The 26259-nt window shown below is 38.7% G+C and overlaps 1 protein-coding gene across 1 annotated transcript in view; it reads left to right on the forward strand.

The window, feature by feature from the left end:
- Nucleotides 1-26259, forward strand: part of GALNT14 (polypeptide N-acetylgalactosaminyltransferase 14) — a 289099-nt gene that overhangs the window by 226173 nt on the left and 36667 nt on the right. Inside the window, exons 4-6 of the mRNA XM_060754143.2 lie at nucleotides 4264-4331; nucleotides 4655-4720; nucleotides 17777-17898. Coding sequence (XP_060610126.2) covers nucleotides 4264-4331; nucleotides 4655-4720; nucleotides 17777-17898 — 256 coding nt within the window. The remainder of the gene's footprint in view (nucleotides 1-4263; nucleotides 4332-4654; nucleotides 4721-17776; nucleotides 17899-26259) is intronic.

The following is a 26259-nucleotide window of genomic DNA, read 5'->3' on the forward strand; positions in this document are numbered from 1 at the left end:
CCAAGCATGATATTGCTCTCCCATCTCCCTGTTCTGACATACTTGGTAGCAGCAATTTGCTGAACTCAGCTCCTGTACTTTGCATTCTTTTTTTAAAAAACACTTTCAGAATCAACAAACCTATTAATAATAATAATTAAAAGAGAACTTGACAAGAGGGAACAGCAGTTCTAAATCTCACTCTCTGAATATGTGAGAGAATGAGGAAGAAGAAAATAAATACAGGCCACCGGCTGCTTCCCCTTTGATAGACTACTGTCACTTGGAAATTCATGCTGAACAAACCTATTCAAGACAAGTGATAGCTTCATGTTACTGAGTTACAATAAAGTAAGTTCAGCTTGAGTCACTTTCGAAGGCTGGGATTCTCTCCACCTTTTAAGTGATGCACCCCAATCCAGCACAGTCATTTCCACATTGCTGGAAAATGGCAGGATCGGCAGAGACATGTCCAGCTATTTTCCTGTTCCTGAATGTGCTGCAAAGAGATAATCTGTAGGGACCTCCAAAGGAATCCTAAAAGTCATACAGAGGCCTATTGCTCCACAATAGTTGGACACAACTCCGCTGATTTCTCCATTCTCCAGAGATGTGGGATGGGCTTCTCCAGGCAAATGTAAGAATAAACAACCAGTAATTCAGATTCACCCCACAGTGTGGATAGCCGATTCTCCTGAAACTATTTAAAATGGCCACTGCAGTCTCTTTACAGAGAAACTTATACAAAGAAAAGCGCTTCCTAAAAATGGCCACTTTGTGCCATTATTTAATTTTGTTTTATGGGTCAGATCATCAGTAAATAAACACCCAGCCAGCTTGGACATGGGAAAGCAACCTATTGTAACTTGATTGACCAAGTTCTCTTCTAGATGCATCTGTACACAAGCCCTACCTCTATATGAAGGCCAACCATGTTATGTGGGGGTTAACAGTTCTGTGATGGTAGTCCTTAGATAATGAAATAAAATGAAATGAAATTTTATTTATAGCCCGCCCTAACTCCCTGAAAGGACTCAGGGTGGCTCACAACAAAATTCACAGTGGCAAACATTCAATGCCGAAAGTAATATATAAGCAAATCAATAAGCAAATCAAGAACAACTCAATAAATTATAAACCAACATAAATGAACAAGACATAACATAATCCATAAATCTCTAAAATTACGCTAAAATTTTGGGAGAGAGATAGAAAACAGCAGGTTACCAGGGTGGCTACTAGCAGCTAGGTAAGATGCAAACAGATGTACTTAATCCTCCTCCTCTCCATAAACTAAATTGGATAGATGTATTTTAATAGCTTTTTGAAGGAGTGGAGGCCATTTTTAACTCTTTAGGGAGGGAGTTCCAGAGGTGGGAAACAATCTCAGAGAAAGCCCTCTCTCTTGTTCGCATCAACTGTGCTTGAGAAGGGGGGTGGGACCGAGAGGAGGGCCTCATCTGCCAACTGGAGAACTTGTGATGATTTGCATAGGAAATGCGGTCTTACAAATAGTCTGTATCCAAACCATTTAGGGCATACATGACACGTTAATCTTTTTTTACTGAGAAAGTAAAAGAAAAGATCGTTACTGTATATGATAAATAATTACATTCATCTAAAAGTATTAATTAACTAACACCAGTAATCTATATATTCATTCAGTGCTATTTTTTTTTTAAAAAATCTGGCTTTAACTAGAGTTATTCTTTGTTCAAAGTTGATGGCAGTCTGTGTCTTTCTCATGCATCAGCAATGTTGCAAAGTATAATTTTCCAGGCAATGAATTATTCGTTTGCATTATTTCAAATTAGGAAACAGTTAATTTTTATTACCATTTAAATATTTTGGGACTGTTGGCTAAAAACAGGCTTATTATCATGCAACAGGAGTATTCATAATGACAATAGCTGTAGCCATGTAATTAAATAGATCCATAAAATGTTACCTGCTCCTAATGCTGATGTTTCAATTAGGTCATTTTAAAATAGCAATATTTCTTTAAAGTGTTTTCAGATACCATTTTTCTTATGTTGATAGCCACAGGAACAGAAATATTAACTCCTCAGAGCTAACACTATAATTAGGCTTAAGTGAAGCAGCTATTTCGGACAACACAGATGTTAGATGTCACAACATTGGAATAAATAGCTAGTTGTTCAATTTTAAGAATAATTTTTACTGCCATAGATGGAGGAAGATGCATGTCATGGAGAAGATTTTTCCCCACTTGTGTACACAAAAAGAAAAAAGAAAGAAAGAAAGAAAGAAAGAAAGAAAAAGAAAAGAAAGAAAGAAAAAGAAAACATTTGTCTGCCCATGTCTATGATGTACCTTGAGTTTGGTGGGCCAAAACTATTTTCTGTTCCGGTTTAGGCTGGTTGCTGCCACCTTGGTTTATGTTTCCAGATGAAGTCTCCCACCATTGGCAGGCAAACATTCAAACAGCTATGGGGATAAAATAGAAATAACAATAAAGAGGCTGAGCAATAATCTTCCTGTCCCCTCTTTTAGAATCTTCTATCCAATTAAGAGTGGAGCCACTTCAACCAAGTACCTATAAACACCATAGGCTGAATCTACACTGCCATATAATACAGTTTCAGTATGCAGATTAACTGCATTGTTATTATTATGCTTATTGTGTTTATTTATACCCTATTTTTCTCTCCATAAAGGAAACTCAAAATGGCTTACAACAAAAACATTTCAATACCATTTAAATTCTACACATATACAAACATTAAAACGGGATTAAATATCAATGGATTTAAACAATGTCACAGTTAAAATCCATAAAAACTTATTAAAAACCTATTCAGAGCTAAAACCAAAACACCCTCTGACTTGGTCTTAAAACCCTTTTTCTTTAAAAGCCTGCCTGAATAAAAAGGTTTTAGCCTGCCACTGGAAGGACAACAAGGAGGAAGCCATTCTCGATTATATGACAGTGTAGACTCATATAAAGGCAGTCTCCAAATAACGAGCAAGATGGGTTTGTTCTTAAGTTGAATTTGTATCTAAGTCGGAACAAGTACATTGTTTAAGTATAACTCCAGCCAATATATAATCTTTGGATAGCATAGCGTTAACACTCATGTGGTGTTTCCTTTGCTGTCTAAGCCCCTGTTCAGAAGATTTTATCTCACTTTCTGTCCCTGTGATCATTGGATTTTGAAACATTTGGCATGTTGTGGAAACAAGGATTGGAGATAAAGTTTCAGAGGAGACACCTTTTCGCCATGATAACTCTTCCAGGGGTGAATTTCCCTTCTTAGGAGTAGATTTCTGTCACTTCTGGATGTTTCACCCCTGTTTGTAACTATGAGTCACTTGTAAATTGGATGTTTGTAACTCGGGGAGTACCTGTAAAATAGTTCAGTGCAGTTAATCTGCATTCTGAAACTGGATTATATGGCAGTGTAGATCCAGCCTCAGACAACCTGTCCCTTTTACCACCATGGTTGAAAATACAGAAAGCTGTTACCCAAAGGCATCTACAACTCTCTGCCCTATTAGCCTCTCAATATCTGTTACAAAACTAGTTCTCAGGCCAGATTCATGTAAAAGCACATTCCATGAATCCTTAGAGTTGACTCATGACTCTTTCCTCCATTTTCCGATTATGTTATGTTGGGTTTCATGCAAACATTTGTGACTTTAATGTAAATCTATCTTGCTATAATGGAAAGCTACTGATTTTCATCATACAGCCTTGTCAGAAATTTATTTATTTAAAACATTTATATTCCGCCCTTCTCACCCCGAAGGGGACTCAGAGCGGAACATAGCATATACACGGCAAACATTCTGGATACAATACACAAACATTAAAAACATCTATCGAAATATTAAAATTCACCATTTAAAATAACACAATTTAAAACCGTCCTAGCCATCTGCATCAAATCCAATTGGCCCTGTCATCTTTCCCATTGCTGCTTCATTGCCCTGTCCTGAAAACTTGGTCCCACAGCTTTTACCATCCTTCTAAAGTTTTTACCATCCTTCTATAGGACAGGAGGGGTGGGGCTGACCTGATCTCACCAGGAAGGGAGTTCCATAGCTGGGGAGCAATAATTGAGAAGGCCCTGTCTCTTGTCCCCACCAATCACGCCTGTGACAATGTTCTCTTTCATGTTTTTTTTTTTTTACCTAAGTTGTGTATTATTATTTCTCCTGACTTCTCCAAATCACACTGGTATTTCAATAAGCTAAATACTTTTCTTGGTTCTGTTTTACTTATGAAACTATTATGTCTTTTTCTTTTGGTTGATTCTTCAGCGTCCTGAACCGAACTCCTGTGCATCTGGTCCATGAAATCATATTGGTGGACGACTTCAGTGATGATCGTAAGTGACTCTTTTGAGCTAAAAAATGGGAAGGAGTGGGGAAAGGTTATAAAAGAGAACTTCTCTTGCTCTTCTCTCTCTCAGTATTTGTGTGTGTGTGTACTGACAGTGTCCTTTTTGTGCTTGGAAAAGATTGGCAGTTATTATTGTCATCACTTCCTTGACTTGCTGGTGGCCACATTTTTCTTTTCAAAGGTGTCACTAGAGTGCACACTGTCAGATTCCTTAATACCTACCTGTTGCCTTGCCTGTTGATTTCTCCTGAAAACCATGTAAGCAAAAGAACTAAAAATAAAATAACACCAATCTTTCTGTTTCTAAAGCCGACGATTGCCGTTTGCTGATCAAGCTGCCCAAGGTGAAGTGCTTACGCAACAGGAGAAGAGAAGGTAAGAACTAGATAATCCAACCACAGGAAGAGGAATAAGGGAGTGAGACAGGAAAATGAATGGCTTGTAAGACCAGATAGTATGTGAAGCGCCCAATTTAGGTGCTAGCGAGGGAGGGACTGAAAACAACACTCTCCCAGCTGGAAAGGCTTGCTCTGCTGTTAGGTCAAAGAGGTGCCTCTTTGACCTAGCAGCACGGTGGCGGCTTTGGGGAGCCTCACTTATGCTGTTCTCTTGTCACAACAGAATAGCATGTGTGATTGGACTTGCTGGACAATTCACTCAGCCCAGTCTCTTACTCTGATGTAGTTTCTACTTAGGAAGAGTTGTAGTAAGCAGAATCTCTATTGTGCAGCTACCTATGTACTTTCTTGTTTTGGTACTTTCTGGTCACTTCTCCCATAATGCTATGATCTGAGGAAAGATACATGGTATTTAGTAACTAAAGAACTACATCACTTTGAGTGTTTGTCCCCAACAATGTTATCCAAGTCCACAATTACTCTGTGTTCATCATCTTGTGTGTTTGTCTCTAACACTGTTATCCAAACTCACAAAAAAACCCACAATTTGGTGGCAGTTAGCAGCATGTGAAGAGTGGGACTTATTCTTCTACCTCGAATAGTGGGACTTCTGCCACTGCCATTTATAAGTGGGAAAGGTTTACATTTCTGTTCTTTAATTGTAACATGTTTCTTTTATATATGGTTGTGAATTCTTTGCTTTTTCCTCTCCTCTGCTTCATTTCCCCCTGTTCATAGATTTTCCCAATAGTGTAGATACCTTCATTGTATTAGTTTTTGGGTGGAGCATAACAACCCCAGAGGCCAACCTTAGTTGGTCTATGCCATTTCCCTGTATAGAGCTCTTTGCTGTACTCCCCCTTTCTTTCTACAGCAGAGCTATTGTGACTTAGGCTTGGGATTGTCTGGTAACCCTAGGCCTAGTAATCCAAAAACAGGCATCCTTTGCACCTACATTCAACAGTATTTTTTATACAATCAGTCCAAAGGACAACAGAAGCTTATGACCAGCTTATGCTTTACAAGAAATAAGATTAAGACAGTTTATAACTATGTGTACCAGAGGCAGGAAACTTTCAAAGATTCTAGAGAGATGACTGCAGCCAGCAAAGGCTCCTTTTGTAATGTATTTTTTGAGTTACCTTATGATAGTCCTGAGTGGAGTTAACTCTTTATTCATCTTGTTTGCAGTAAACTAATTTGGTTATCTTTTCACCTTGCCGAAAGTGCCTCTGTCTACTAAGGGTCTTAATCTGAACAGAAAATATACAGATAGTCCTCAAATAAAGCCAGACACTATAGTTTTCCCATGGGCTCAGGCGTGCCATCACAACGGCACTCTTTTAAAGCCAGCTTGCAGGCTTTTATGAAAATTATGCTTTTATGTTCATTTCTGACACAGAATTCTATGTACCTTGAAGCATGTTTATTTAGGAGAGAAAACTGATGCATTAATAGACAGGATCATGTTGTGGCAGCAACAACATAGGAACATCATTTTAATTTGCAGTTTTAGTTTTTTAAACTAAATGTTTCATTCTTTCATTTTTTGACAGGTAAATGAACAAAATCAATTTTTATAACATCAAATTATAAAAATGAGCAGAGTAATTTGAGATAACTTTCAGATATGTTAGTACAAGAGCAGAAAACTAAAATTTAACATCCTTAAATCATAAAAAATGAAAATGAGGATGGTGGAGAGAAGGAATCCAGTAGCACATTTGGGATAACTGATATATTTCAGTGCACATTTTTGAAAACTCTTACTGGAATAATCAGCGAGCCTCAAAGGTGCTACTAGATTCCTTCTTCACACATCTACCATTTTCCCTTTTAAGCTGTGACATACTAACACATCTCCTTCCTTAAATCAATTTGGCTCAGAGCTGATGCAAAAAATGGATTACACACACATATCAATCTATAATTGCTCAATCTTTCTCCAATTTACTCATCTTTCTGGCATGTTTCTTTTTTGTAAAGCAACAATAGTAGCACCAAAACTGTACCAGTTCTAAGGAAAAGTTGAGGTGAAGAAGTATTTTCAACTTTAACCTTTAAGATTTAAAGGTTACTATCACAAGTACAGACATACAAAATAAATGTGGTTAATAGTTTGGAAGGAGCATTTGCCACAGTTCCTTTTATGCAGAGCTGAGGCACAGTTTCTCAAGAGATTTTCTTTGCCGTGAAGTCTCTTCTTTCATTGTGTCTCTTACCTGCAAATATTTCCTACCATTTTTAATACTGATTTCTATCCTGCTCTCTCTCTCTCTATCTACAATGTCCTAAAGCAATGCTGTATAGAAAATGCAAAATGGCAGTCAGTCTGCTGATACAGTTCCATTTGCAATGGCAGCAGTAAAAGAAAACTTAGAATAATAGAATCATTGAGTTGGAAGAGATCTTGTGGGCCATCCAGTCCAACCCCCTGCCAAGAAGCACGAAAATTGCATTCAAAGCACCCCCGACAGATGGCCATCCAGCCTCTGCTTAAAAACCTCCAGAGAAGGAGCTTACACCACACTCCAGGGCAGAGAGTTCCATGACTGAACAGCGTTCACAGTCAGGAAGTTCTTCCTAATGTCCAGGTGGAATCTCCTTTCCTATAGTTTGAAGCCATTGTTTCACGACCTAGTCTCCAGGGCAGCAGAAAACAAGCTTGCTCCCTCATCCCTATGACTTCACTCAGATATTTATATCTGGCCCTCATCATGTCTCCTCTCAGCCTTCTCTTCTTCAGGCTAAACATGCCCAGCTCTTTAAGCCACTCCTCAAAGAGCTTGTTCTCCAGACCCTTGATCAATTTAGTCACCCTCCTCTGGACACATTCCAGCTTGTCAACATCTCCCTTCAATTGTGGTGCCCAGAATTGGACACAGTATTCCAGGTGTATTCTGACCAAGGCAGAATAAAGGAGTAGCATAAATTCCCTGGATCTAGACACTACAATCCAATTTTTGCAGGTCAAAATCCCATTGGCTTTTTTTTGCCGCCGCATGTCATTGTTGGTTCATGTTTAACTTATTATCTACAAGGACTCCAAGATCTTTTTCACACATACTGCTGTTGAGCCAGTCATCCCCCATTCTGTATCTTTGCATTTCAATTTTTCTGCCTAAGTGGAGTATCTTGCATTTGTCCTTGTTGAACTTCATTTTGTTAGTTTTGGCCCATCTCTCTAATCTGTTAAGATCGTTTTGAATTCTGCTCCTGTCTTCTGGGGTATTGGCTGTCCATCCCAATTTGGTGTCATCTGCAGACTTGATGATCATGCCTTCTAATCCTTCATCTAAGTCATTAATAAAGATGTTGAACAGGATTGGGCCCAGGATGGAGCCCTGCGGCACTCCGCTCGTCTCTTTTTTCCCAGGACTTTAGGAACAAAATAATTCTCTGAAAATTGTGAGATCTTCCTGATCCAATACATTCATACCCAATACGATTGAAGAATTGCTCTTTACACCCTGGATAATGGGGTGAAATTCTGCTCCCTGATCCTCACTTCTCAAAGTGGAGTATTTCAATAGGCCATTGGCTCATACAGCTTCCCTTTTATCTTTTTCCTCCTTATTCTTTGCCACCACTGCTGAATTTTCTTACTTCATTGACTTAGTCTTGCTGGCTTTACTACCAGTCTGATCACTCTTCCCTAACTTTATAGCTCTTGATCCTGCTACTCTTTATAGGCAATGAAATGCACAGAGCTTTCTGACTGATGAATATGCACTCTGTCCTTTATTTGATCTCTCTTCTTAGAATTGATTCCCTTTTGTTATTTATTTATTTATTTATTTATTTATTTATTAGATTTATATCCTGCCATCCTCTCAACATATGGCACTCTAGACAGCCAATGGTAAAATGAATAAAACAATGCTGATTAATAAACAAAGCAAAGTTTTAAAAGCAGTAAAGAAAAAAATCCATTAAAACATACAATAATAGCAGCCATTGGGATTTAAAATAAATATAAATATATTGACTACTGGAAAAACCAGTGATAGAGAGTTGCATAGTCTGGGAACAGCTGCTAAGAATGTTATTTATGTGTTCAATTTTTGGGCTGATTTTCTCCCAGAGTGGGACCCAAGGTGGCTTCCAAAAAAGAAGCCCCTTCTAAACCTATCACTGACGTGGCTGGACTGGGGCTGCCAAGGCAGGAACATCCCAGGCTCTGAAATTACATACCCAAAAGCTTGATATCAAGGGACAACTTCTTGTGATATAATGGGGAAATTTAGGATTAGGCCTTGAGATATGGAACTCCTAGGCTGGACCAAGATCTTCTCTTGAAGATGTCAAAGGCATGAGAACTTCACATGCAAAAGTATAGTCCTTAAGCTAGCATGGGACTAAATTATATAGGATTTCATAGTGCCTAGAGAGAGGCAGTGACATGAATACAAACCATCTGAAATACACTCCTGGCCATCATCAAAATCTGGACATTCAGGTTCAGGGTTTAATCAAGAAGTACAGTTGAACTTCAAGCCTGAGTTTTCAAGGGGAATGTGGTCCCATCCAGCATAAGATGAGTCTTTATTTTCTGATCTACCTTTTGAACGGTGAATAATACCTCTTTTTTCTCCACATCCATTACTTTTCTGATTCAATTCTGATAACAGCTCTCCTGATTTGAGCCAATTATAACTAGCCTTTCCCAGTTGGGCAGTTTCCCTGATCCAGTTGGAACCAGTAGGTCAGTCAGACTTCATAGCAATTACTAATTTACAAAAGCAAGGCAAGCCCACTCGTGGTTATAAATTTAGTCCCACAAAAGCTCACTGTGAATTAAACAATCAATAAATATTCAATTTTATATATGTAATGCTTATTTATTTTTATGGAGGCAGTTTAAATAATAAGTAATCACTAAAGGCGGCCCTGAGTGAAAAGAATCAGCCTTGATTGTCGGTAATTGTTCAGTAGAAGCTTCATTGTAGCATAAAAATTGTACCTCTTTATTCAGTCAAAGGGAAAATGAGACACAGAGTAATGCCAACCACCAGAATCAGCAAAATACTTGGATATTTAAAATTGGAGTAACCTACATATGTGATGATTCCTGCATTTTGGGATGGCTCACATGAACTGCTCCCTGGTAGTTCCCACCTTTATATAAAGAATTCATATGAAGTGTATGTAATAGACCCTTCTACATATAGGTAGGCTTTTCATGTTGATAAGTGGAAAGACTGCTGGCTCTTATGACATGATTATTAGCCCAAGATGATCAGGCCAAACCAAGAACAGGAAGCCATTTCCCCTCAGTAGAGTACAATACTGCAATTCTTTAATTCTAATAATTTATTTATTTATTTGCCATATTTATACCCCACCTTTCTCTATCCCAGCAGGGAGATTCAAGGTGGCTTACAATGGCACATACAGAGTGCCTCAAAACAACAAATTCACCTTAAAATAGTTTAAATTACAACATATTTAAAATGGTTAAAAAACATTCAGAGATAAAAACACGCCATCCAGAGTTCAAGGTTTAAGGCCATTCCATTCCATTCCATAATAAATAGTTGTTTCTCTTCATATATACACCTCTAAAGTCAGGGTGGATCTTAGATTCGTGTTTACATATACAGGGCGGGGGGAGAGAACTGTTTTTCTGTTAGTGGTACTCAAATTGGTGTGTGTCTTATAATCAATGGCATCTCGGAATTGAAGAAATATGGAATCCTTCCTGCTATGCTGATTGAGAAGGAAATATATAAGATGTGAGCAAAATTTAGATAAAATATCTTCCTTTCACAGATACACAAATGCTGTTTTTTCTATCATCCCACTCATTCTTCATCTGTTTGAATAGTACAAAGGTGAATGAGCGGCTATGATTGCTGGGAAGCTATTGTAGTATGAGAAGTTCACCCTGTCCTTCATCATTTCCCAATCGTAATGCTAAAATGTTCCCAAACAGGCATCGCCCAACAAAGATAATTTCTTTAAGGTAACATTAAAAGGAGAAAATAAATGGTTTGTGTTATTACTTAAGGGCAACTTATTTTGTTTAGACATTCTAGACATTGTAATTATGGTTTTAATTGGCAAATTAATCAGTTTAAACATTCAAGAGTTTAATGAGTTTTCTAGTCAAAGAAAACTTTTAATCTGTTGACATCCTTAGATTTCATGCAGCATTTATTATTTTGCCTACCTGAAATTTCTATTTACTGCTGCTGGGAATTCATTTTCTTGGGTTAGTGTACTGTGAAATCAACATACAGTAGTAACCAAATTCTGCCAATCCAATCTATTTGCAATCTGGGAAAACTGAAACAGAATATTGTTAAATTTGCTGGATGTTTTCTATAACAGATTGTTCAGTTATACCTGTGATACTCATAGCATGATGCTCTCAGTTTGTGCACCTTTCTGTAGACCAGCCCTATGCAAACCGCTGTCTCCAGGCGTGGAGAACTATAACTTCTATCATTCCCATAGTCCATCCTAAAATAGTATGAGTGGTGGCTATGTTGGCAGTAGTCTGACGTATTAATTTTCTTAGCAAGCACCAGATTGCATTATTATCATTTAAAATTGTTGTGACCCTTTTTGAGCATAGGTTTATGGAAAAGCAAGAGCAACATGGCTATGATGGTGAGTTCTCCTGAATTTAAGTGGCAAAATGTCTAAGTAATGTTGTCTATTATGAATGCTTACAATACTTTTGAACTGTTATTATTTTGAAAGAAAACATAGACATTGTTAGCTAAATATAGACTCCTTGAGTTCCTAGATAGGGAGAAAGGCGGGATAAAATAAAATAAAATAAAATAAATACTATTGTGGTGAACACACTGGGTTTGGGATAGATTTGGCAGGAACCCCGGTTCTGTCTGCTTATGCTGTGCTTCCAGTTGTACTTGGCTCACAAGAAAATAAGTAAATAGAATTGTTTTATTTGTGAATAAGCCGAGATTTGTGTTTTTGAGAGTGCTAGAATAGATTGTATAAAAAAAGAAACATCCAACCAGCTTTCATCTCTTTTCATTGAAGCTGAGTAGTAAATCACACTAATGGTGGAAATGTAAGACTTACCTTTCTTCCAAAATACAACAAAAATATGGCTTCCAAAGTTCAAGAACCCAATTCAGAGAAAATTGAACCATTATTATTATTATTATTATTATTATTATTATTATTATTATCATCATCATCACAACAAGATGAGTCCACAGCAAACACTCCGCTGCCTGTTGTATTAGATCACACGTCGGACCCTTCCCAAGTGTCTAGGACTATGTGATGTATTGGCAAATAATGTGTGCAGATCCCAGTAAGGTGGCCTTCTGCAGCTGGCAGATGGTAATTTTGTCAACACCTATTGTGTTTAAGTGCAGGCCAAGGTCTTTAGGCACTGCACCCAATGTGCCAATCACCACTGGGACCACCTTGACTGGCTTTTGCCAGAGTCTTTGCAGTTCAATCTTTAAATCCTCATATCGTGTCAGCTTTTCCAATTGTTTGTCTTTGATCCTGCTGTCACCTGAGATTGCAACATTGACGATCCATACTTTGTTTTTTAACATGATTGTGAGGTCAGGAGTATTGTGCTCCAAAACTCTGTCAGTCTGTATTCGGAAGAGAATGATGTGTTCATTCTCTGTAACTTTTTCCGGCTTGTTATCCCACCAGTTCTTTGTCACAGGCAGATTGTATTTGTGGCACAAGTTCCACTGAATCATCTGAGCAGTGGTGTTATGCCTCTACTTGTAGTCTGTCTGTGCAATCTTCTTGTAGCAGCTGAGGATGTGATCTATTGTTTCATCTGCTTCCTTGCAGAGTCTACATTTGGTATCTGTCTACTTTTCAATTCTGGCTTTGAGGGCATTTGTTCTAATGGCTTGTTTTTGGGCTGCCAGAATCAGGCCCTCTGTCTTATTATTATTATTATTATTATTATTATTATTATTATTATTATATTTACAGTATTTCTATACCGCTTTTCTCACCCCTAGGGGGACTCAAAGCGGTTTACACATAACTGACAAAACTTCAATGCCATACATTGGACACTGACGCGATGCCAAACCATAACAACCACAATAATAAAACCACAATTAAACATAAATCATAATTAGACAGTACATAAGCAATCATTAAAACAATAAATAATAAAAACAGTCTCGCCAGTCGTATTGTCATTCTAGTCCATGTCCTTTAAACTCTATAAACATCTACTGTCCGAAGGCCTGATCCCAAAGCCATGATTTTAATTTCTTTCTAAAAACCAGGGGGGAGGGAGCAGATCTTACCTCATTTGGGAGTGTGTTCCATAGGGGGGCCACAGCTGAGAAGGCCCTGTCTCTCGTCCCCGCCAGACTCATTTGCGCAATTGACGGGAGCGAGAGCAGGGCCTCCCCGGATAATCTTAGATTACGAGATGGGACGTAGGGGTGGATGCGTTCGGACAAGTAAGCTGGGCCAGAACCGTATAGAGCTTTATAGGTCAAAACCAGCACTTTGAATTGGGCTCGGAGATGGACTGGCAGCCAGTGGAGCTGGCACAACAGGGAGGTGGTATGCTCCCTGTATGTCGCCCCAGTTAGTAATCTGGTTGCCGCCCATTGGACTAGCTGATATTATTATTATTATTATTATTATTATTATTATTATTTGGTAGGGTAAACTTGTAGATGTGGATTCCATAAACACATTTCATTTGGAAAGGTGACTGACACGAATCATATATAGTTGAATAAATCACTGAATGCAGACTGGCATGAGGGTGAAAGAGTTCATCATTCCCTAACTCATTCTGACTAGGTCCAATGTGTTCTAATTGAGCTGGTCATGGTTTGAGGGAATATAAAGCTTACTTTGCAACCCTGGACTAGTCCCTTAGCTTTACCTTCTGCAGTATTATTGTGGAGGGAAAATTCTGACTCAGAGTTTGTGTACAAAAAGATAAAACCCAAAACCTGGAATTACCATGAATCCAGTGCTGGCTGTCTACATGATGCAGCACAACTTCCAGTGCGTATCTTGGGCTTTCTGCCCATAGCTGATGATCCAAATGAACAGTCGTTTCCTGCACTGTTCTACATAGGGAAAGGGGATAACTTGTCCCCGTGTCACCAAATAGCTCCATGCCAGGTATGGAGCTATCTGTAAGTGCCTGTTGTCTGCTGATGTCAGAATAGGGAGCCTGCAAGACCAACAGGAAGGTGGGGTTGCTCCATCTCCTTTTTACACTTCATATGGGCACTCCATTCTGACATCAGCAGATATGACAGGTGACAACAAAGGAACATCAGCGGAAACATGGGATAAGAGGATAGGCCACCATAGGGACAGGATGGACTTTCTGGCTGCCACTGACATGTTCTGGAGTCAGGGAAACTCCCTATGCAGACATGGTTTCAGACTCTTAAGGCAGAGATCAGGATGATAATCTGAAAGATCAGCTCATCCATAGTGCTAGTTTGATAACTACTTAATCTAAAAAATATGGATGCAAGTAATTGCTTATGTCTTCAAGATGCTTCTATCCAGATTCTTAAGAACTGGCCAACAAATGTCCAGATAGTTGTATGAATATGTTCTATTTATGATGACAGTAAGTTCATTTTAACTCTAGGAGAGTGAATGCTAGTAATGTTCAAAGGAGGGTCTGAATTAATAATAATGTTTTAAAGCAATTGCTCTATTAATATATCTAGCAAGTCTCAGCTGCAGCTTATTAACCAGAAAATTAGAAGAGGTAAAACAAAGCCTGGGGTCTTCTTTTTGAAACTATTGGTTCTAAGGAAACAGATGAGACTGGCTCATGTTGCCTCTCTGGGATTTTTTTTTAAAAAAAACACATTTAATTAAATTGTATTTTAAAGATTAAGTAGATACATACTGAGGATGCGTATTGTCACAGCAGGCTCTTGGGGCTATTATGGAAACCTCTTTACTCATTTTCCCTCCCCAGACCATAGTCTAAATTAATATTTTTTTTTATCCTTGGCTTGCAGAAATAATATATAGAATATGTTTATTAAATGAATTGGAGATGTACTGTGTATTGATTTGAGAGCATACTCTGTGCAGCAAGAAAGGAATATAGGAGGCAAAATGAAGACATGTATTTATTTCTCGCATTTCTATCCCGTCCTTCTCAACCCCCGAAGGGTCCTGATAGGAGGCAAAATGAAGACATGGCTCCCCAAAAGAATTTTGCCTCTCAAAATGAAATTTTCCTTCAATTCCCAAATTTCAAGCACTGCCAAATTAAATATTGAAAGGCACTCACACCTAGAATGCTAATATTTGCTTGCTTGCTTTCCTTTTGTAGCTTTACCCTGTCCCTTATTTCTTGATACCTAAACTGTATTTCTAAAAACTCAGCTCAAGTGTTAAGTTACTGAATGCCTTTCACTGGTATATAAGTACCTCTGCTGGTGTCAATATGGGGTGTGACTTCCAGGAGTGTCCCAGAGCAATGCAGATGTTTGTAGTAGCAATGAAGGGAAGAGAAAGTGACAGTGGACAAGGGTCCAATCTATCCCCCTTTCCCTGTACTGGTGAGTGCAGGGAAAAGGGAGTGGCAGCATCAATCCATGTGGACAGTGGATCAGTTCACATTGGAGTTGTCCACACTCTACCCAAAGTGTGGGGCTGCTCCTGAGTTTCAACAAAGCTGAATAATTTTGTAATTTTTTTGTAACAGGGGATTAAATTAGCTCAACTTAGTTTATCAGCATTAAAGATTAGAAGTCCCTGGACATTTTGGAGTGACCTTAAAACATATGGGCACCATTGTGTAATGGTGGAGTGACTGCTGTACCATGGCCCAATATACAGTTAGCACTGGGGCACATGGAGCATTTCCTGATGCACAACTGGACACCAGTTAGGAAGAACCACAGGCTTGTGTAACAGGAATGCCAAATATAAAGCAGAAGTGCCCGCAGTGCCTTATATACCCAATGTGTATCAGAAAGTGTCAATATTTGAATGTTCATCTCTGGAATTCACCCAAAAGGTAATGTTGCATTTCTGCAACTTAACTACAGATTTGTAAAATAATGAAATATAAACTGCGATGTAGGATCTTGTCCCATGTTTTAACTGCTACTTATGTATTGATTGTTTAATTATTGTTGTAAACTTTGCATGATGTAACATTTGATAGATTTTGAATCATCATAAATGAAAACTAAGTTCTTGTTCTACTTTGTAAAAAGATCAAATGTTGGAGTTTTGGCCTCTTGTAACCAGAATTCAATTCCTGCTTGGGCATGTAAATATTTCTTGGTGATTTTCAGCAATTCCCACTCTATTACCCCCAGAGGAAAAGGAAGACAAACCTCCTTTGAATAAATCTTGTCAAGAAAACCCTTAGTGCTTCCATAAATAATAATTAAAAAATTGAAGGCACAAAACAATCAAGATGAAGTAAATGATACACAATAACATTTTATTAATTTCAACATGATATTCAAGGAAAGTTATAACATTGCTTTATTTGAAGTTTCAGAAAACAGACAGCTATTCTTATAGGATTCTACTGTAGTGAATACTGTTTTAGAGTGGTAATTTTGCTCTAAGGTTTCTGTTCCTTGAGACTACTCATCAGCATCAAATTAAAGAGTTACGATTACAAAAGAGAGTAGTGAAGTAGACAAAGATAGTTAATAAAGATGCTGTGACCACAATACTGTCACTTTCTTTCTTCTAGATGCTACACTACAATCTTTGCCTGGTGAAGTCTAGGAAACATTGGAATTAGTGTGATATATTTGGCATCTTTTATCTGGTCTAGGAAGTGTATCACCAGAGCTCAGATTTTATAAACAATAATGTCAGTAGAACATAAACATTAAAAATCCAGCAAGAATTATTAGGGCTGATTATGCCTTTAATCCATTTTAGTTGATGACTCAAATGCCTTTCAGATAGGTTATCAATATGTTTATGTATTACAAAAACGATATCTTAATTTCATGTTGACACACTGATGGCACTGTAGAATGAATGAATACACACACACACACACACACACACACACACACACAAAGGCCAGAGGAAAGGTTATTTTCCCTCCATTACAGGAACACAGTGGTACCAAAATAGCTTCAAAAACAAGCAGGGTCTAATCCTCACTGATTATAATTAGCCCTCACCACTTTAAAAATTTTCCCACTGATTAAACACCTTAATCTTATTTAGTTGATTGTTCTACCAATTAATATTTATGTTCATGTTGCCTTACTCTTCTACCTCCTGTCTTGGAGCTTCAAGGTTGACCCCTGAGAATATTTAATCTTTAAACTGAAAACAACATTCCGGGGTGTCATGAAAATGCCCTGTGATTTGAAGAAGCAAAACACAAACAAGTTTCTTTGGTATCAAAATTATAAGAATTACCATCCCTAAAAGTTTGGAAACTTTCGTCCAAGATTCCCCAGAATTCTGGAAGTGGTAGTCCAAAATATGTTTTTCAAACTTGGTGAGAGTGACTGCACACTGAGAACAGTGATACAAGTACATTTACCAAAACTTTTACAACACCAACTTCATAGGATTGTAGTTAGAACAGTTTGTCTAGCTTTCAATAAAATCCCTCATATGTTTTACTCAAGGAGAATGCTATATCTGTTATTAATGTTGTTTTCAGCAAAATGCTGCTTGCTATTCTGATGTCTTCAGATTATTTTAGTCTTCAGGGGATAAACCAAGCATTTCCATGTTTATACAACTATTCTCTCTTCCTTTAGCAATGACAACCAAAAGAATGACAAATATGTGTGTACTGTACTTTTAGACAAGGACGCTATCTGCATCTCTGACCTTGCAAACCAGAAACCCACACGTAAAAGCAAAAAGCATTTTATGCTCATCCACCTAAGCACATAAGATGACATGACATGACCTGATAAGATGGGGAATGAAAGTGAAAAGGATGGAAGGAATTATGTGTTGGGGAAGAAAGCACTGATGTGTGTATGCCTATTTGGAAACTCATTTCTTTCTCAGAAAGCTAAGCCAATCAGACTTGCCCTTCAGTTTGTGTACATTTTAACAGGTTTGATCCGGTCCCGCATTCGAGGAGCAGATATGGCAGAAGCAGAAGTCCTTACTTTTTTGGACAGTCATTGTGAGGTGAACAAGGACTGGTTGCTGCCCCTCCTGCAAAGGATCAAAGAGGTAAGTGTCATGGAAGAAGCTCAGGAGGTCAGATAATGCCCTGCATTAACTGTACTCATTTGCAGCCATTGGATTTAAAAATAAAACACAGAGAAGTCATCCCTAAAGAGTTTAGCCTTACAACAGAAATAACTATTAAGAAGCAGAATGTGAAATTATCACTTCTTTGAACTACAACTCCAAAGTACTGTGACCCAGAGTACATAGTATAAAGAAATTTCTTCTATGTTGAATGTTATAGCAGAAATATTGTTTTAGGTCACATTATTTTTCTACCTAAGTTTTGGCAGTGGTTCTGTATGGCCTCAGGCAGGCAACATGCTTCCCCGTTATATACTTTTTGTCTCTTTTGTGTGGAAATAAATTAGTGCAAACTGAGACCATTTGCTTTCTATACACATGGCGTTTCCTCATCAGAATTAGTTTTGCTGGGCCTAAGATGATAGAAACTGCACCAAAATAAAATGTCTCTGTAAATTCCTGATCAAGTTAGTGGATTTAGATTAACAAACAATGGTTTCACAAACCGTGTCAGCAGATCAGTGTTTCTGATGCACTGATATGCTGACATTGTTTGTGAAACCATTGTTTGTGACCATTGTTGTTTCTGCTGGAGCGCCCGGTGGTGCATTGGGTTAAACCCTTATGCCAACAGGACTGAAGACTGACAGGTCGCAGGTTCGAATTCGGGAAGAACGTGGATTAGCTCCCTCTGTCAGCTCCAGCTTCCCATGCAGGAACATTAGAGAAGCCTCCCACAAGGATGGTAAAACATCAAAACATCTTGACATTCCCTGGGCAATGTCCTTGCAGACAGCCAATTATTTCATACCAGAAGTGACTTGCAGTTTCTCGTCACTCCTGACATGGAAAAAAGTGTTTCTGATGTGTTTGTCAGTTTGAATGTTAAAGGAGATGTCCAAGTTAGTGAGAGAGTATTGGAGTATGACCCTAGAGACCATACTACTTGCCCATGGGAATTCAGTGGGTAGCCTTGGGGTGAGTCACACATTTTCAACCTGAGAAAACACTGTAATAGATTCAGCTTAGGTAATCATAAATCAGAAACAATTTAAGGGCATAGAACAGCAACCTAGGTGATGAGCCCTATCTCTCAAATAGTTTCAGGACTTTGAATGCCTTCAGACTGAGCAGATTCACTGCCTCATTGATGTGGGACTACCAGCTCTTAACATGACAATATGTTAATAAAATAGACTTCCATCCCAATATATGGTAGTTATCTACATTTGTTCCTTTTTCCAAAGGCATGAATTCTTAAGTTTTATCAGGGTGATATATTCACAATTGAACCATGCTTGTTGGATCTGCTCAACTTCTCAGTAAACCATTGCAAAAAGGTCATGGCAGTAGGCAAAGGCAGACCCACTGCCAAATGAACAAACTGGTACTCCACTCCTTATCTCCAAAGAGTAGAGTAGAAGATGAAACTCAAAAGTGCGTGACCTACACTACAGAACAAGCAAAGGGGGGATTCTCCCCTTGTGTATGCAAATTAAGTTAGCAGAGCCCCAGGGCTCCTGTCAAAGTTGCTGAGTGGTAGAAGGGGAATAGGCGGGCAAGGCTCCAGCCAAGTTTTTAATTAGGCCTATGTTCAATTCCCAGTGCTGAATGATTTAGGGGAGTGATGGCTCTTTGAACAGGGGCTGAATTTAATTTCATGCAAATTAAGCTTTAATAAATTGATTTAATGGGAATTACATCCTGCTGATTTTTTTCTGCAGCAAACAATAGCGTTCCATTTCTGGTAAGGACAGAAAACACGAGATTAAAGCACAAATGTTGTCCTTCTCAGTGAGATAAAAGCCGTTCTATTGTGTCCTTAAAGCTTTTGAATGTGTACAGAGAATACTTCCCTTCCTGCCTACTGACAATGTACCTTGCAGTTTTAGTGGACTCGGAGGTTGCCCAGTTGTCTGTAAAACACATCCACAAAGGTTTCCCAATGATGTAGCTTGTTTACTGTTGCTATTACATATGTGCAAAAAGTGAAAGTATAGCTGTGCTAAATAACCGTTTGTCTTGGTGGGCCCTCCACAATTGCAAGTTTGACTTTGTTTATTTGTGGATTTGATTAAAATGTTATCTTGAGGAATCTCTAGGTTCTCCAATGCATTCCTATAGTCAACTGCCACCAGAAGATGACCACAGAGTCATGCTGAAGGATGTAGAGATTTGTAGAGATTTGTTCTCCTGGGTGAAAAAACAGCCTTTTAATGCTTTTTTTCACCTTTTCAAAGGTCCTGCACCTCTAATTACAGTAAATGTGAAGGGCTAACTGTATTAGTGATTTGTTGTTCTCATTTTCCATCAAGTTAACTAACTTAAAGGCAATCCTATGAATGGGAGACCTCAAAGACCCTCAGTCAGAGATAGTCCATTCAGATCCTACAAACTCTGGGTTGTCATTTCCTTGATTGAATCACTCCTCCTATAGCATGGACCTTGCCTTTTCCTTACTGCTTCCATTTGAATGTACGTACATACATAATCTCCAGGCCAGCATGACCAGTGCTTTGGCACTCATTCTTTTCTTTTTTTAGTAGTTCTTTTCTTCCTCTCTGTATTATGGGAGAAATACCTCTTATACAAAATGCTTGGGACCAGAACTGTTTAGGATTTTTGGACTTTTTCAGATTTTGGAATATTTGCAATTACATAATAGGATTCTTAGAGATGGGACCCAAGTCTAAACACAAAATTCATTTATGTTTTATACACACCTTATATACATAGTCTAAAGGTAAATTTATTCACAATATTTTTAAATATATTTGTGCATGCAGCCAAGTTTGTGCACATTTAATCATCAGAAAGCAAACGTGTCACTCTCTCAGCCACCTTTTTAGATATGGGTGTATTTTAGGGTTCTGGCTAATGAATGGATATTCAATCTGTATTATTATTAGTCATAGGATGTGGCATATTCTGAACAGAAATATTACTGCATCCAACTAGCGCAAAATAATAACAAAATCTACTTTGAAAATAAAATACTTGGAAAAAGATGTCCTAATCCCCTCAGAAAATGTATATAGGAAATTACTGAAGATGCACCACTGCAATTCTAATAATCCATCCCCAAATTATTAAAGTTTATCTTGTTCAGAGTTTTCGTCAAAGCATCTGAGAGAAAATGCTTCAAAATGCCTGGAACTGTTAAATGCTTACTCAGTGGCTATGTGAAGAATTTGTGGATCTATGTTCCATAAAAGTAATACTTTCTGACTCTGTTTTTGTAAATTGCTGGTTAACTTCCATAAGACTTCTAACTGTAAGAAATATGATATCACATTATTATTTCTTCCCTCCACCCCCCTATTTGCCAACATCTCTGTGAAATAAGCTAGGCTAGTTAGTGACTTGCCCAAAGCCATCTGGAGAGCATCGTGAATTGGTCATGGATGTGAACCTCACATCTGAACTCTTGTAGAAATGTAACATTTGATACTCTTAGGAGAAATATTTATCTGTTGACTTTATGGAATACAGGAACATTTCTGTTAATGAAGCAAATGTGCCCCTGGCATTACTTCTTTAACAAAATACATGCTGTGAAAGTAAGAAAAAACATAGAAAGAATAGGGATATTTTTCTATACCACAAAAAGAAATAGCAATGCAACTTTTTACTTAACAGTTATGTGCACTTGCGAGATAAAATAGGTCAGGTAAATCTTGCATAAGTAAACAAAAATGTTTTGAACTATCTGGAGTTCAAGACTTCATCTGAAGATGGCTTTTTCTTCTCATAAGACTCCACTTAATTTTTATGCCGAACGAACAGATAGATCTGTGTTTTTTTTTAAACATACTGGGAGTAACTAGTGAGAAAACCTGAAATGCTATCCCATTTCCTCTTTGTTTTGCTATTCATTCATGCTCCGTAAGGGATTCTGGAGGCAGCTGCTGTTTAGGTTTCCTATTGTAAACAGGCACAAATGGCAGCAGTAGGATATGTTATATTATAATCCCATCCTCCCCCCAGCTTTGTTTATTGCCTTGTTTACTGCAGACATACTACTGAAAGTCTTTGGTGGTTCCCTAGTCCAGAGCTTCTTAAACTGGGTCCTGATCTCAAATGGGGTCTCACAAAGGGCTCCCCCCATCCCTGCCCTGCAGAGTCATAGCCATGGTGGCTGCTGCTTCTAACAAAGGATTAAGATGGAAGCAAGACTGGGTAGGTAAAAGTAAAGGGTTTCCCCTGACCTTAAGTCTAGAAGTGTCGGACTCTGGGGGGTGGGGGGTGGTGGTGCTCATTTCTGTTTCTAGGCCGAAGAGCTGGCATTATCCATAGACACCTCCAAGGTCATGTGGCTGGCATGACTGCATGGAGTGCTGTTACCTTCCCGCAGAAGCAGTACCTATTGTTCTACTCACATTCACATGTTTTCGAACTGCTAGATGGGCAGAAACTGGACCTAACAGCGGGAGCTCACCCTGCTGCCTGGATTCAATCTGTCAACCTTTTGGTCAGCAAGTTCAGCAGCTCAGTGGTTTAACCTACTGCACTACCAAGGGGACCATGAAGCCTGGGTAGATGTTTAAAAAACACCCTTTAAAAGTTTTGTTTCTAAAGGCCTGCTTATCACATTACAAGACATAGATTCTATGGATGTAAAATTCTTATTCCCAGATTTTAAGCTGCTCATTTGGATGCAAAGCCCACATGTCAGTGAGTGTATTCTGAGTGAGGAATGAATTTGTGTTGGTAAGGCCTTACACTTTTCCTGCATCTTTGCTTACTCCTTCACTGATCTACCTTTGAGATCTCTCTATCTAAGTCGTGATGGTTCCTTTCCCGCACAAGGTGTTTGATGAGTTGCAGCCAGCAGGATGGCAGTTCTAGCTGTATTTTCCTTGCAGCAACAGGGAATGTAGCTCATTCTCAGAGCTTATGTGATGGATGAATGTGGATGCCATATGCAACAGTGCCGTAGGAATTTCATTACACGGTTGCGGCAGCGGATGAAGCAGTAGCCTGGCCTGAATGAAGCACAAAAGCAAAATGTCACTTCTGCTAACTTCTCTTATTTGTATTTTTTCTCTTTTCATTTCATTCTCATTTAAATTAAAACAGAAGCATCCACAAATGCTAGGAATAGGAGCCAACTCATTTTTTAAAACTCTGAGCAGCCAGAACTTGAATGAGAAAGCTGCTTTTAGTACAGGGGCTTCCTAAATTGTATAGCAAGACTTGTGGAAGATGGAGTGCAAAAGTACAGAAGTGTTGAGGTTTGGTGCACAAAGTGCCTAGGGCAAAGGCTGATGCAAGAGGCAATGAAGAAGAGAGGAGAAAGCAAAGACTTGGAAATCTCTCAGTCAGCTTAATACATGGTTATGAAATAAAAAAGCCAGAGGGACAAGCTTTTGTTAGGTTGAAATGGTTGAATGGCCACAGCAAAACACGGAAAAGTTACACTTTGGATTATACATCTCACAATCCTCTAAACCAGCATTTCTCAACCTGGAGGTCGGGACCCCTAGGGGAGTCATGAGGGGGTTGTCAGAGGAGTCGACAAAGACCACCAAAAACCACAATATTTTCTGTTGGTCATGGGAGTTCTATGTGGATCAATTTAACAGTTCTGTATGCATTTTTCAGCAGCATTTTTAGCCGAAATAAAGGTTTTGGCATCTTCACATCTATGCACATGGATTCTAGTATTCAGACATCCTACAGTCTGAATGCTCTGTCCCAAAAAGACATGGTGGGTGAGGGGCAATATTCTGCCACAAACAAACACTTCCAGATTTCTATGCAAAAAGTTATAAAAGGGCTAGAGCAATGTTTCTCGACTTAGGGGTAGGGACCCCTGGGGAGGGGGTCACCAAAGATCATCAGAAAACACAGTATTTTCAACTAAAAGTCAATGCCCACCAAACTCTTCCAGTATTTTCTGTTGGTTATGAGGGTTCTGTGTGGGAAGTTTGGCCCAGCAACTACAACTCCCAAATGTTAAGAACTATTTTCCCCAAACTCCAGTGGTGTTCACATTTGGGTATATAGAGTATTCTGGCCACGTTTGATCCAGATCCATCATTGTTTGAGTCCACAGTGCTCTCTGGATGTAGGTGAACTATAACTTCAAAATTCAAGGTCAAGGCCCACCAAACTCTTCTAGTATTTTCTGTTGGTCATTGGAGTTCTGTGTGCCAAGTTTGGTTCAATTCCATCGTTGGTGGAGTTCAGAATGCTCTTTGATTATAGATGAACTATAAATCCCAGCAACTACAACTCCCAAATGACAAAATCAATCCCCCTACCTCACCAGAATTCCAATTTGGGCATATCGGGTATTTGTGCCAAATTTGGTCCAGTGAATGAAAATATATCCTGCAGATCAGATATTTACATTACGATTCATAACAGTAGCAAAATTAGAGTTATGAAGTATCAACGAAAATAATGTTATGGTTGGGGGTCACAACAATATGAGGAACGGTATTAAGGGGTCGTTGCATTAGGAAGATTGAGAACCACTGCTCTAAACAGTGTGGTCAGTGGCGAGGCTGGTTGGGTAATTCTGGGAATTGTAACATTTTCAAGCTCTAGTTTACGTGCTGAGGAGGAAGAGGAGGATAGTAGTGATGATGACATGATGGATATGACAATGAGAAGAATAGCTGTATATCTCTTTTTACATTTTTCTGTTAGCTTCATCTTGGGCAGGAGTTGTAAAACACTCTGGCAGCTCCCCTGCAGTGGGTATAAACAGAAAGAAATATTTATTTGTTACATATAGAAATGAAAGACTGAGGAAGGAGGCAGAAGGAACAGAATCCACTTGTCCCAGTTTGTACCACTTCATCCGTCTGTGGTTAGACTGCATAAAGTTGGATGGAATGAGTTAGTTCAGCATTGCTTTTACTGTTAACACAATTTTCTTTTGGGCTGGGATTATCCCAGCTGCCTATCATGACTTTATCCAGCCTTTCCTCACCTGACGTCCTCCAGATGTCTTGGACACAAAATACATTATTCCAGATGTGATGGAAGCTGTAGTCAAACACATCTGGAGGTACTCTTGTGAAGGGACAGATAATGTGGCCTAGCATTGTTAGTACAAGATTGATGAGAAAAGAGAATGTGGTTTGCTGCCAGCCCAATGCTCACCCTACATATACTGATGAGTAAGAAACAGTATGGCTATGTTTTCCCCAATTTACTGGACTGGAATAATAGAGCTGGCAATGAACTTGAAAACAACCTGCTGGCAGATCAACTCAGGTTATGGTTTCCATGTAGAGAAATATTCCTCAGCCCTCATTTCTAGTGGAAATGTTTCTGTTCTGAGTTCCAGTCAGTAAGCCGTTTTCTCTTACTGGTTCCAGTCAGTACATCATGCCTTCATTCTTGAAGTATAAGCTACAGTGAAGGCAGGAAATTCATTTTATCACAATCATATTTTCACCTTTTCTTTGCCAATATTCAGCATCATGCGGTGAGCAGTTCTTATGTGATTCTGTTGTTTTTGTTATTTTTTGTTTTTTTAAAATCATAAACACTTTGAGATTCCCCCAAGCGTGGGGATGCTTCCTTCCAACTCCATCCTGTAGTGACTCCAGTGCTATCACTGTTACATTTGGCTTTGTTATTAAAAGGATTCACAGCATTAACAATTTAATGTCTTTACAAAATTCTATTTTTTTCCATCTGGAATTCTGTCACTTGGTGCCACATGTGGATTGGATAAGATACACAGGGTGATATGCATTGTCATTGTCATCATCCAGCTGCTTCTCTCTCCAAATTAGCAGTCAAGGCAGCAGGGCACTGGCATAAAAAGGCTACATTTGCTCCTCTTCCAAATCACTGTGTGGATACACCCTTAAATAAGAATATTGATGCGAATGAGTAAGAAAATATGTTTTTCTTAAACCCACAGTTTGCATGTAAGATGTTTTTCTTCCATTCTTAGATTTCTTACCTGTAGCTATCATACTTTGAGACGAAATCCCATCCACCTTTTTCATTTCAATGCCAACCAGTGTTTACTGAACTGTATGGAATGTTAATGCTGCCACCTTCAGTCTGGTGCTGGAAGGGCAACTGAATCGACTGCCATTTTTCTTCTGCTTCCCCCACTAAAGATTAATGGTCTTCTTGTAATTTGTTGCTCGCATGAACAGTCCATTTTGGCTTAATAAAGTTATATGTTTCAAAGAGATCAAGAACTGAAAATGCATCTGAATCAGCAACTGCCCCCCCTCCCTTACCCACCCACCCCAAAATGTCACTTTCCATTTTTCATTCAGCAAAACAGCTGGTTAGCCAGATTTCTAAAGTATGGCAAGTGTCCAAAAAACAAAGTATCTCTGTGCCTTTGTGCGCATAGCA

This window comes from Anolis sagrei, chromosome 1 (assembly GCF_037176765.1).
Source record: "Anolis sagrei isolate rAnoSag1 chromosome 1, rAnoSag1.mat, whole genome shotgun sequence".
NCBI classification, from domain to species: domain Eukaryota; kingdom Metazoa; phylum Chordata; class Lepidosauria; order Squamata; family Dactyloidae; genus Anolis; species Anolis sagrei.